This window comes from Sinohyriopsis cumingii, chromosome 14, assembly GCF_028554795.1.
Source record: "Sinohyriopsis cumingii isolate HCF-2022 chromosome 14, ASM2855479v2, whole genome shotgun sequence".
NCBI lineage: Eukaryota > Metazoa > Mollusca > Bivalvia > Unionida > Unionidae > Sinohyriopsis > Sinohyriopsis cumingii.
In genome coordinates, this window is record NC_142974.1 from 25,856,392 (window position 1) to 25,869,807 (window position 13,416).

At 35.7% G+C, this 13,416-nt stretch overlaps 1 protein-coding gene across 1 annotated transcript; it reads right to left on the minus strand.

Annotated features, from left to right (window-relative positions):
* Nucleotides 1–7,992: 7,992 nt before the first annotated feature.
* On the minus strand, nucleotides 7,993–11,720 carry LOC149783449 (uncharacterized). Its single transcript, XM_089931690.1, has one exon. The coding sequence runs from the start codon at nucleotides 11,649–11,651 to the stop codon at nucleotides 9,612–9,614; it is 2,040 nt and encodes a 679-aa protein (XP_089787816.1). The 5' UTR covers nucleotides 11,652–11,720; the 3' UTR covers nucleotides 7,993–9,611.
* Nucleotides 11,721–13,416: the final 1,696 nt, after the last annotated feature.

Genomic DNA, 13,416 nt, shown 5'->3' on the forward strand with positions numbered 1-13,416 from the left:
AATTATGACGCAAGCCACATTCAAATAAATTGAGATAAAATATTGATATCTCAAATAATGTTGTAGGAATCCATCTATTACCCGAAAACAATTACCACCAAATATTTAGCATTAGCAAATAATGTAAATGTATCCATCTGTGTATTAGGTATTGAATTGTGCTGCGAATACAAATCAGTTCTCGCTAAATTAAAAAAAATAATCAGTTGATATGTAGCGACCTCAGTTAAAATTAGTTTATCTAGCATGAATATATAATGTTCTACTAATTAAAAAGCGCCTTACAAAATTCACGTCATGATGTGCGTCTCTCTACCAAGCAGAAGAGAGAATGAGTCCGTAACTTTCAGTATATAGGCAGTCAGGCGTTCTTAATGTTGACAGCTATTGAACAGCTTAAGTACCGTTCTGTCGCTGAAACAATGAAGACAATATACTTGGATGCGCATGTTTCGGATATATAGTATACTCAGAGTGACAGTACGAAGACTTTGACTACTAATGCACCTGTAATCAGTACACACACACACACACACACACACACACACACACACACACACATATAAATATATATATATATATATATATATATATATATATATATATATATATATATATATATATATATATATATATATATATCGCATTAATACACATGTTGTCATCACCTGATAGTTAAACGTATTTGCTTTTAGCAACGGAACTGGATTCCCTGACAACACCTGTATGCATAATGCACTTGAGACCTAGAAATTGCATGTTTGTGATTTATATTTTTAAAGTAGTTTTAATAATGCTAGTCATATCGCTACGATGTTTGTAGTTTGGCAGCTGCTAGTACCATTTTTACATGTCTTTGCTATGACTCTTCTAGGGTTCGAACATGGAACCTATTGCATCAGTGACGGACGCTCCAGCCTAATAAGCCACCGGAGCGGTATAAAAAAGCGAATGGTCATCGTTTAATCTTCATCTTGATTCTTCTTTGAGAAAAAGTATATACATTTCATTTGTCAATCCGATGGTGTAGAATGTTTATTGTGAAGGAGTAATGGTTGGGATATTACCTAAGAATGCCGGTTTAAATATAGCGTTGCACATTTTAGGTTAGTATTGCGAAGTTATGAAGTGTACTCTTTTCGCTTAACGTTTATGGTTTACCGTACTAAAATACCCAATAAATAAGATTTACCTAAATAATAATCGCTACAATTAGATACACCTGAATAATTTGGGCTTTCTCGTGGGACAAACCCGCCCGCACATGTACAAAGAGTAACACGTGTAGAAAATACATATTTACATTTTGATACAAAATAGAACAAGCGTTCCTTGAATGATGGGTATAAATTTTCATTTTCATTATTATTTCTCAGAAGTTAATCAGTGCTGGATCAAACTTGAATCAAGGATGTTTTTATTGTTTTTTTTTTGTCTGTCTTGATTATTATTATTAATAATAGTGGTCATTATGTCTGGACTTGTTCACATTAGTATAAATGGGCAAGTTGTCATCTATACACAATTCAGACGGTGTGTATTGCTATCAGGATACTCTTTTCAACAACTAGTCTTTGAAAGCTAACACGTTCCAACGACATTTATGCTTTACAATGATATTCTCGGTGCAAATCTAACTTTGTGCCCTCTACCAATTGGTAGGGAAATTTGCAATGAGCGCTTTGCTGTTTGAAAGTTACATCAATAATCACAAGATGCCGTTTTGATTCGACTCTCGTTATTGTTCTGAAATTTGAGAAAAATAATCATTCGTTGTGCTTCAGTATAGGATCGGGTCATCATTTTTCTGCAGGGATCTGGCTTTGCTTAGTGTCTAAAGCAGACCTTTGATTTCTATTGTTGAAGTTTCCAAGTGCAAATTTTCTTTACAGTTCGATATTTTAAATTATTCCATGAAAACGTACATAACCAGGGTGCGTTCGATGGTTCGAGCCCTGGGCGTCAGCAAGAGGTATTTTACCGGTATAATTGGATTAACGCGCGAGCGCACTCGTACTCAGTGTTATCGCCTGACCCAGAATCCATGCTGTGTCATATTTGTTCTTAGGATAATATGAAATGCAGTACATTATTTTCAGAGGGCACGTCGTGCAATGCTTAAGGACTCATGGTACTAATTCAGTTCCCATAGTAAACCTATGCAAACACCATGATATTACAAATTCAATAACTTTAAATTTCTGATTGCTTATGATGAAGCTAATATTTATCAGTATAGATGAAACCTGGATGTCAGCTTCATTGTAGAGAAAAGAATATGCGCCACGTTAATTTCTGTACCTACAAATGTTTGAAACATACGCTTTCAATTCCGCACCGAAGAGTCAGGTACTAATTTCAGTAATGAGTGTTCCAAAATCAAGACTGTTAAAGGACTGAACTTCCATCAATAAAGTAATGTTTCTATTATCAACTAGGATAAGCGCTCGAAAGATTCTTTTTCCTAAAACAAAACTTACATTATTAACCAATCCTGGAAAGCCAAATCCATATACACTCTATTTTATGTTCATACATTTCCAGGTTGGTTCCCATTTTTCCATACAATTAGTACCGTGTGTCGTTAAGTACATTAGGTTGATATATGAACCTTAACCCCTTATACATTAATTGTTTTTCTTATATGCTAGATACATAGGGATTGCTAGTTGAATAAGCCAACATTTAATTCTGTTATTTTCTTATCTGACAGATATGTATGCTATTTGTATGGCTGTAAAATACTTCGTGCAATGGTTAACTACATTAGTCTAATACATGAACCTAAAATGCACAATGGGTGATGGAACATGACATGTATTGAATCTCTGGATATTGAGAAGGCAGCGTGCCACCCAGTTTGGTCAGCGAAACGCGTATGTTCCAAATGAGCAACATTGCATATTTATATGTCTAGCGATCTGTCTGTCTACGAGTAAATGTCATAATTCCCGATTAGTCTGGAAAATCACTAGCCTTATCATTCGTTCCACAACACTAATTTCCATTGTTTGTGTTACATCGGAAACGAACATGCTTTTCGTGTTCTTTTTTAATATGCACATTACATAGATACGTTATGTAAATATTTAGATAATAGGCGAAGGTAATGGGTTAGGTCTAACGTTTGGATTACAACATAGCATTACTTTGCAGATACTTGAGCCAAAGATATAAATGTACAAAATCCACTGTTATATATTTCCTTTACCCTTCCTGAATTTATGAAAAAAAAGCAAAAACAAAAACAAATAGCTACTGTAACTGTTTCAATATTATGATAGATTTCATGTTGCCTACTGTCTCTTTTGAGCAATGTTCAACGGATATGCTACATTTACATTGCTCTATAAATAGGTACAAAAGTCTGCATTTGTCAAACACGTAGGTCATACACTTATACCATATCACATTCGCCATACGTCAGGATGAAACCGTCCTTATCTATGTAGAATTTGATCATGAATGTATTCTTGTATTTCTCGTTCCTTGATATAAGTCTCTTAATGAGCTTTCCTTCTGCTGATATCTTCTGGACGCATTGTGACGTATATCCACACAAATAAATGTTTCCTTCACTATCATTGTCGATACCGGCCGGATTTGTCATGTCCTGATTCATGTAGGTGAAAAGGACATTCCAAGGCATATTGTAGGCTACAAGTTTATGAAAAGTCTCATACGACACACACACACACACACACACACACACACACATATATATATATATATATATATATATATATATATATATATATATATATATATATATATATGAAATTTGTCAGTTTGATAATTGTTCGGTCGGACGGTCCTAATCTTCTTTCCATTTATGTCTTGTATTAAGATAATAAGATGTAGCGATCACCAATTGGTCCTTCACTACCGCTATACCCGAACACTGTAGCCTAGTTTTGATATCTCTGACCTTCAGCATCTTGTCCGTAATCCCAATGATCTGAACTGTTTTATGATCTGGAATCGTCATGGCCACATCAGTGTTAGATAATAAGCAAGCAAACCATGTATCACCTTGTAATGTCATATTCTCTTGATACTTCTTATCTTATCCAGTCATCTTAATTTTGGAATTTGATTTATCAGCCAGTAGCATTCTGCAATCCTTTAAGCGCAGAATGTCTGATATGTGACAGAGACTTGTATCCCCCAATGCCTTTACGTTAAACTCGACTTTACCTTCCCTTAGTGCAGTTTTGACATTTAAACGCATGCTTCCTCTCCGAAATTGTGTTTCAGAAACGTCTGAACAGGGTGAACAACCGATATCTTTGCAAAATCAAAATTACCTTCCAAAGCTCGTTTATGTTATTCATGAATGTATGACAATTTTTCTCAACATCCAAAGTCATCATGACTTCTTTAATATCCTTTTGATACTTAGATATGGTTTTCAAGTACGTACTCTGATTCTGATCCAAATCGTGTAACATACCGAACTTCTGGGTCTCTGACCCGTGGGTTAGAACGAGTCCAAGTTTGGGCCAATCACTGTCGATAACGGTAATCAAAGTTTTGCCCTTGGTCTCCTGGGTGTGAAGGTAAAACGTTTCAGTTTTGAAATCACTTTCTAGAGATGCAATGACACCATCTACAAGTTTATGTAACTCTGCGATCAGCTTGTATTTGAGTGAACGAATATGATGGAAAATGTCGGCCTTGTCCATTGGAAGGTTGTCAGCATTTACTTTGATTTTGTGCGTTATTTGCTTTAAATATTCTTCAAATTTAGATAGGTTATATTGGACTAGTTTTGAAATCATTGCATTATCTAAGGACTTATGAATGACGTCGATCATGACAACCCCATCGCATTTTCGATGAAACAGAATAATGCAAGTATTACAGCATGCAGTTTTGTGATCATTGCAGAAGAATTTGATACTTTCACTAGAATGTCTGGGACATATTTATATGCTGGACAGATTAGGTATGAGAAAACAAGACTCATCACCATCACTGACGTTGCTGATGCCATGCGGTCTTAACGCAGGAAATCTATTGTGGTATTGTTTACATATCATGCACATAGACTGGTTACATTCTTTACAAAAGAATGTTGCCAGTGATTCTTTATCTAGCTTTACCCATGGTTCACAATAGTTATATATCTTTCTATTCACATAAACATCTAGTAAAGAAGACTCAATGCTGATATTATGATTTGATGCGGGTGTTTCAGCTCTACACACCGGACAAGGAAAACACACCTTAGGAGTTCCTTTGTTGGTCACCTTATTTCTTGTATGTGACTGTAGATACGTAGCGCAACACGTTTGTCCACATGTGAGAACTTTGGGTCTTTCGAACGTCTCCAAAAAGATAGCACACTGTAACATTTGAGAAAATCGTGCCCCTGCTTGTAAAGCTAATGGCATTTAGTCACCTATTTATTTTTACATGCATAGGTTTACCTTATTTCTGATACCATCTATATACTTGGTTTATCCCTATATAAATAGCTAATACACAGTCATGTGCTCCCAGTCCACAGAATTTGAGTGGCAACCATTAGCAGCATTTAAACCTGTCTCTATGGATTTCGTACGTACAATCGTGATGAAGAGTGCACCGAAGTCATGTGAACGTGATCCAATTCCAACATCACTGCTGCTTGAGTGCTTAGATCCAGTATTGCCTTCACTAACTGATGTTATTAATACCTCTCTCTCATCTGGGGAATTCCCATAATTTTTGAAAACTGCCATTGTAAAGCCTCTGCTGAAGAAACCAACACTAGACCATAACGATTTAAAGAACTACAGCCCAATTTCTAATCTCCCATTCATATCGGAAATCTTAGAAACAGTTGTTTTGTCCCAGCTTGTATCTCATCTTATTTCAAACAGTCTTTTTAGCAATGTATAATCTGCATATTTCCCTTGCCACAGTACTGAAACTACTCTTCTAAAAGTAGTTAATGACATTCTCTCTGCGTTGGATAGCGGAAAGATTGCAGTCCTCACCCTACTTGATTTGTCTGCAGCGTGTGACACAACAGACCATGATATATTACTTCACCGTCTCCAGCATGTATTTGGCATTCATGATACAGCCATCCTGTGGTTCAAGTCCTACTTGGTCAACAGTTAACAATGTGTATCTTCAAATGGAATACACTCCAGCCCAGTTGATCTATGTTGTTTTGTTCCACAGGGATCTGTTCTTGGACCTGTTCTCTTCATTCTGTACACTTAGTCGCTCTCAAGTGTCATAGATCATCATCCAGTGTCTCACTAATTGTACGCCGATGAGAACCAAATATACAAATCTAGCCAACCAACTGAAGTTGATGCTACCATCCAAAGTGTAGAGAGGTGCATTTCTGATGTGAAATCATGGATGACATGTAACAAGCTGCAGATGAATGATGATAAAACTGAGGCCATTCTGATCACAACACAAAGACTTTCTCATGCACATCCTTTACCTCAAACAATAAATATCACACAATCAGTACGAAACTAGGTGTTACTCTGGACAGTACTCTCACATTGCACCAACATGTCATGAACATGTGCAAGGCTGCATATCTTGAGCTGAGGCGCATCAGCTCAATTCGCAAATATCTTTCAATTGATGCCACTAAAACACTTCTGTGTTCATTAGTACTTTCAAGACTGGACTATTGTAACTCAGTTATGTCTGGTTCATCTCAATATCTACTCCAGAAACTTCAAAAAGTTCAAAACACAGCTGCTCGGATCATACTTAGAGTACCACGATCAGAGCACACCTCCCCGCTGCTCCATACCCTACACTGGCTATTCATTGGATTCAAAATCAAACACAAAATTTGTTCTCTGTGCTACGCTTCACTGTCGGACTCTAGTCCAACATGCATATCAAAATCTCATCCACGTGTACACACCAGCAAGATACTTACGCTCCTCTTCTGAAAATCGTATACTCATTATTCCCACTATGAAAACAAAGTCATATGGACAGCGTTCTTTTGCATACCAGGGCCAGCAACGTGGAATGAACTGCCCACTGAACTTAGACACAAAGACACAGTGATCACATTCAAAAGGGCTCTCAAAGCTCACTTATTTCGACTGCAAGAACAAACTTAAAAGAGCTAATAATGTTTCCTACCTGAAATATCCTCAGCATGTTTTTTTTTTTAATGTTTTTTAATTTCATGGTGTTTGTTTTTGTAATGATATGATGTTTTTATCTTATAGGTGTTGTCTAATGTTGTAAAGCGCTTAGAGCTTCTAAAGATTAAGCGCTATACAAAATCCTCATTATTATTATTATTATTATTATTATATAGAATCTGGAAGTGTAAGCGTATTTCATAGCGAGTTAGATTACGTTATATAGCTTTCGGGTTTTTACATGCCAATTATCTTATTATGTACCTTAATAAAATAAAATACAGACAAACAGTCATACATATAATTATATTGTTATAAAGTATATACAATTTATCAATATTATAAAGAAGCACTTTGTCTTTACAGTGAAGAATAATTTTTAATTAAATAATTTCGGCCCAAATCAAATCTAAAACAAAAATAATAAAACTGATTCAGCTAAGATGTTATCGCACGAGTGACTAATATTCATATAAACAACATTTATATACAAAAAACTACGACATAGAATATAAACTCGGATGAATGTCAAAATTTCATTGTTTTAGAATAATTAGAAGGTCTGTTATAATAAAAGACGTGACAGTCACCACTTGCAATAGGTCTGGTTATGCGACAAATATCAATATTCTTGACTCAGCTTAAGGTGATAATCCAAATAGTTATGCAATGTTATTTGCAAAACTGTCACTGATCTTGGACAAGGTCAACTATTAGATACCATTCTGCAATAGCATACAATGAAGAAAAATCCTAACAAACAATGCAAATTAAACATACCTAACACATCCCCTCAAGAAAAAAAGATATGTATGCAATCTTTTTTAATTGTTTATGTGTTAGTCTAATATAAATGATATACAAATTTACAGAAGATGAAATGTTTATTTAATGAAACAGACAATATATTATTTCTATACTAGTGGAAATGTATTTACTATTAGACTGTCTTTTCCCTTGAAGTGCCTGATGTTAATATTGTATTCCTGCAAAATGAAAGGCATCCTTATGAATCTTCGATTTTTGTTTGTCATCTTGTCAATGAAAGTAAGAAGAGTATAATTACTAAAAAAGAAGAAGCTGAACTAATATGTACTTTAAAGTGTTGTAATGTTATTATCGTGGCATAATTGACATGAGTGCAAGTAAATGAATCAAATGTTCATTTCAGTCTTTCTTTCTCTTCATTTATTTCGCAGCATTCGATAGTCTCACGTGCTGTTTATAATCATTGTAGCTGAATGTAACCTATGGGTGGAATAATTTCTATTATTATTCCAATATTATGACAGCTTTCCTGTTGTTTACTGGGCGAGTGGCACAATGTTTTGCTCAATAAATAGGTACAAAAGTCTACATTTGTCAAAAGCGTAAGTCATACACCTTTACAGTATCACAGCTATCATAAGTCACAATGAAACAGTCCTATTCTATGCAGAATCTGATCATCAAAGGATTCTTCCTTTCTTTTTTAGTTGTTATGAGGGCCTCACTGACCTACACTATGTTCATCGTCATTTGTAGTACTTCAATATCATTTTGTTTCATTGTAATTTGCAACCAAGCATGAAATGTTTTTCCATACAATATGATATTCACAAGGAAAAGAAAAACAATAGAACAAAAATGAATGATATTAATAAGGACTGTAGATATATATGCATTCAGATGTGTAAAATTTTCTTGAATTTTGAATGTGAAGTCTGACATATATTATAAGGGAATTTACCTGATGTGAATATTATATTCATTGTCAACCTATCAGCTAGATAAGATCCCTCCAGCAGAAAATAATGACAAAAAAAATAAAATAAAATAAATGTCAAACTGAATGCAAGACTTTGTGAAATTTATAAATGAATGTGCTTATAAATAAATGTACAAAATGCACCGCGATACATTTCTTTTACCTTCGCCGTTATTAATTGACATCGTACTTGCATGTACAGTTATTTCAAATAATATGAATTAAAAACCAAAAGATTCGTATGACTTAGATATCATTGAAAATTAATTGTCTCTCCCGAAAATGTCGTTGATACAAGGCAACGCATATAGTCCTTTAAAAACTGTCAGCTTTTAAAATAAAACATTGACATGTACGATGAAATAGCAATTGCTTTTTAGAAGGCATAGATTAATCTTGTAGCGATAATTTAAAAAATTCAGATCAGCTGGTTACTTGTAACTGCAGGAAATCACAAATGTTTTTTTGTGTGCACGGGGTGTGCCAATCACAGTTTTTGAGATTATATAACATGAGCGAAAATAAATGAAAGAGATGTTCATTTAAGTCTTTCTTTCTGTTCATTTATTTCGCAGCATTTGATATTCACACGTACTATTTATCATCAATGTAGCAGAAAGTACCATATGGGTGGAAACAAATAGTTTCTCTTACTATACTAATATTATGACAGTTTTCCTGTTGTTTACGGGATCAGATGAGCAATGTTTTTTGCTAGAAATAGGTACGAAAGTCTACATTTGTCAGACACGTATGTCATACACTTCTACTATATCGCATTGAGCATAAGTCACAATGAAACTGTCTTTATCTGTGTAGAATCTTATCCTGAGCGGATTCTTCTTTTCTTCTTTCTTTGATATTAGCGTCTTAATGAGCTTCCCTTCTGCTGATAACTGCTGGACAGACTGTGAGATAAATCCACACAAGTAAATGTTTCCTTCTCTATCAGTGTCGATACCAACTGGATTTGTCATGTCCTGATTTAAGTAGGTGTAAAGGACATCCCAATTCATATTGTAGGCTACAAGTTTATGCCCATTGCAATACGGTATATATATGATAGAGTTAGTTATATCCAGTTTGACGTGATAAGGATTAAGAAATTTGTCAGCTTGATAATTATTTGGTCGGACGGTCCTGATCTCCTTTCCATGCATATCTAATATTAGTATACTATGTTCATCTTCAGATGTAGCTATCACCAGCTGGTCCTTCACTACTGCGATGCCCCAACACTGTAGCCTCGTTTTGATATCCCTGACCTTCCGCATCATGTCCTTGATCCCTGTGATCTGGATTGTTTTAAGACGTGGAATCGTCACGGCCACCTCGGTGTCAGATAATGAGCATGCAGACCATGGACCACGTTGTAATGTTACACTCTCTTGATACTTATAATCTTGCCCAAACAACTTAATTTTGGAATTTGTATAATCAGTCAGTAGTATTCTGCTATCCTTTAAGTGCACAATGTCTGATATGCGACACAAATTTGTATCCCCCGATAACTTCACGTTAAACTCTGACACTTTCACAGCTTCCCCTTCACTTAGTGGAGGTCTGACAGTCCCACTCACGCTACTTCTCTGAAACTGTGTTTCATGAAAGCCTGAACAAATTGACAAATCACATTCTTTGCAAATCAAATTTACCTTCCCAAGTTCGTTGATGGTATTCACGAATGTCTGAAACGTTTTATCAACATCCAAAGCCATTCTGACCTCTTTAATGTCCTTTTGATATTCAGATATAGCTCGAAAATACCTACGCTGAGTTTGATCCAAATTGTGGAGCACAATGAATTTCTGGACCTCTGACCCGTGGAGCATAACGAGTTCAAGTTTGGCACGATCACTGTCGATAGCGGTAATCAAACATTTTCCCTTGGCTTCTTGGGTTTGAAAGTTTAAATTTTCAGACTTGTTATTACTTTCTAGAGATGCAATGACATCATCTTCAAGTTTTTGTATCTTTGCAATAAGCTGGACTTTGAGCGAGTGAATATATTCCAAAATGTCGGTCCTGTCCTTTTGAATGTTGTCTGTATGTATCTTGATCTTGTGCACTATTTGCTTTAAATGTTCCTCAAACTTACAAAGGTTAGTATCTACTTCTTTTGATGTCCTTTTAATATCAAAATACTTGAGCATGTCTTCGATCATGATAACTCGATCGCATTTTCGATGTTCCAGAAATCCACAAGTATTACAGCACATTATTTTGTGATCACCGCAAAAGAATTTGATACGTTCATCAGAATGCCTGGGGCATACTTCTATGGTGGACAGACTGGGTATCACGGACCAAGACCCATCACCATCACTTAGGTTTTTGATCTCATGCCGACGTAATGAAGGGAATCCATCGTGATACGATCGACATATCTTGCACATATATTGGAAACATTCCTCACATAAACACGCTGCTAATGATTCTTTTCCCTGTTCTACACACTGATCACAATATTTTCCTGTCTGTCCCGGTCCTACCGAGACATCTAATAAGGAAGATACAATATTATTTACAGGTAATGATTCCGCCCACTGTTCGATGTTGATATTTGGATCAGATGAAGATGTATCCGCTCTGCACACCGGACAAGGAAAACATACCTGAGGAGTTCCCTTCTGGATCACCTTGTTGTTTATATGTGACTGTAGACATGAAGCGCAATACGTATGTCCACAAGGGAGAACTTTGGGTATTTTGAATGTCTCCAAACAAATCGGACATTGTAAGATTTGTGAGAATCGTGCCTCTGCTTGTAAAGCGGTCGCCATTTTGCCTATTTTGGTCACCGGTTTATTTGCTACGTGCACAAGTATTATCTTCTACCTGGCATTATCTGACCTACTTGAGTGTATCTGTTCTATTAATATCTAATATATAGCCAGGTATACCGAGCACACCGTCGCGGATCAGAAACTTGATTACCGTGTTTTTATTTAAGTGACATTAAGATACGTCGACTAAGCTCATGCTTGCGTAAACAAATAACCAAGATTGTCTGATAGTAGGAAATAAACGATAATGCTAAATATACAATACTCTTTCAATGCTCATGTAAACAACTCGATGATGGTATTGACTTGTCGCTTGTGCATATACAATGATTTAATGTATAGACTCGGCAAGTGTAAGCCGATGTAGATTACGTTCTGTGTTTGTCGGTGTTATTATATGCCACTTTTCATATCATGAATGTTTCCAACCCGTGATTATCATTTTAGCCTGATAGTTAAATGTTTGTTGACTATTGACACGGGGCGAGTGTTGGTATGACGTACATGAACATGGTACCATTTTTAAATTCACGATTATTGAGTTGATGTTTATCTGTCTTCTCAAATTCTGTCACGATTAGGCTATGGATTATGAATAATACACCAGGAAGGTGTGCATTAAAGAATTTCGAGCCCCCATTTAGTTTAAACTGACCTCTAATCATATATCTCAAGACCCATTAGGTATAACATTTCCTACAAAAATCGAAGCGTCTATTTATTAGGTATATTCAACATATGTTTCCAACCTCTGATCAATAAAATTTACATAGTATGTGACCTAGTTGATCAAACCCCCATTTAACATATTAACTCCTCATTCGAAATTCTTCGATCTGTTTGTGAGAGAATCAATCTTTCTTGGGATGTTCATCTTGCTTTTGTTTTAAATTCCAAATCTCATCTCCTCCCTTCGATTTTCTTCAAATGTTTATACTTTTATTTCATTCTTCCCACTTCTGCTTCATTTCTTCCCACTTCTATTTCATTTCTTCTCACTGTTTCCTTTCTTCCCGTTATTATTCATTTGCTCGTTATTGCGCTGGGAAGGTCTTTATCGATTGTTTTCAATCCCATGGATTACTCGGAGTGATTTTTGTTTGAAGCTACCTCTACCAAACCCGTTTTCTTTGTATCTTGAACATGGTGGTTAATGCATATTCCTCTTCGATTTCTCTTGTGCACTGCAGAATTGAATGAAATTTCCTATGACTGCTGTCATTTTCCAGCTTAAACGTTGGACTACGCCATACATTCTTGTTAGCCATTTAGTCTACTTTATCTGATCGGTTCCCTGTCATACGTTTGGATTTGCTGTCGGAGCGTCAAGATTCCCAACACTGGATGCATAAGAGCCCCTACGTTGCCTCTGGTACAAACTAAGCTAAGAAGAGAGTATTGGGTTTATTTGAAGCATTATGGCGGCTCTAGATTGTATAACGCCTATCTAGAACGTCGAATCAGTCTAATAGATTGAAATCAATACACAATTTAAACTGCATTACCTTACAAACAAGAGTTCGTATTACACTCCAGTAGTGAAGGGGGATATTATAGGGTCTATGGGATTTATCATTAAAAACACCCTTGGGAACATATAGGGTCTATGTAAATTTAACATGGAGAAAAATCGTGGGAACATATAGGGTCTATGGGAATTAACATGGAGAAAAACCCTGGGACAATATAGGGTCTATGGGAATTAACATGGCCAAAAACCCTGGGACAATATAGGGTCTATGTATATTTAACATGGCCAAAA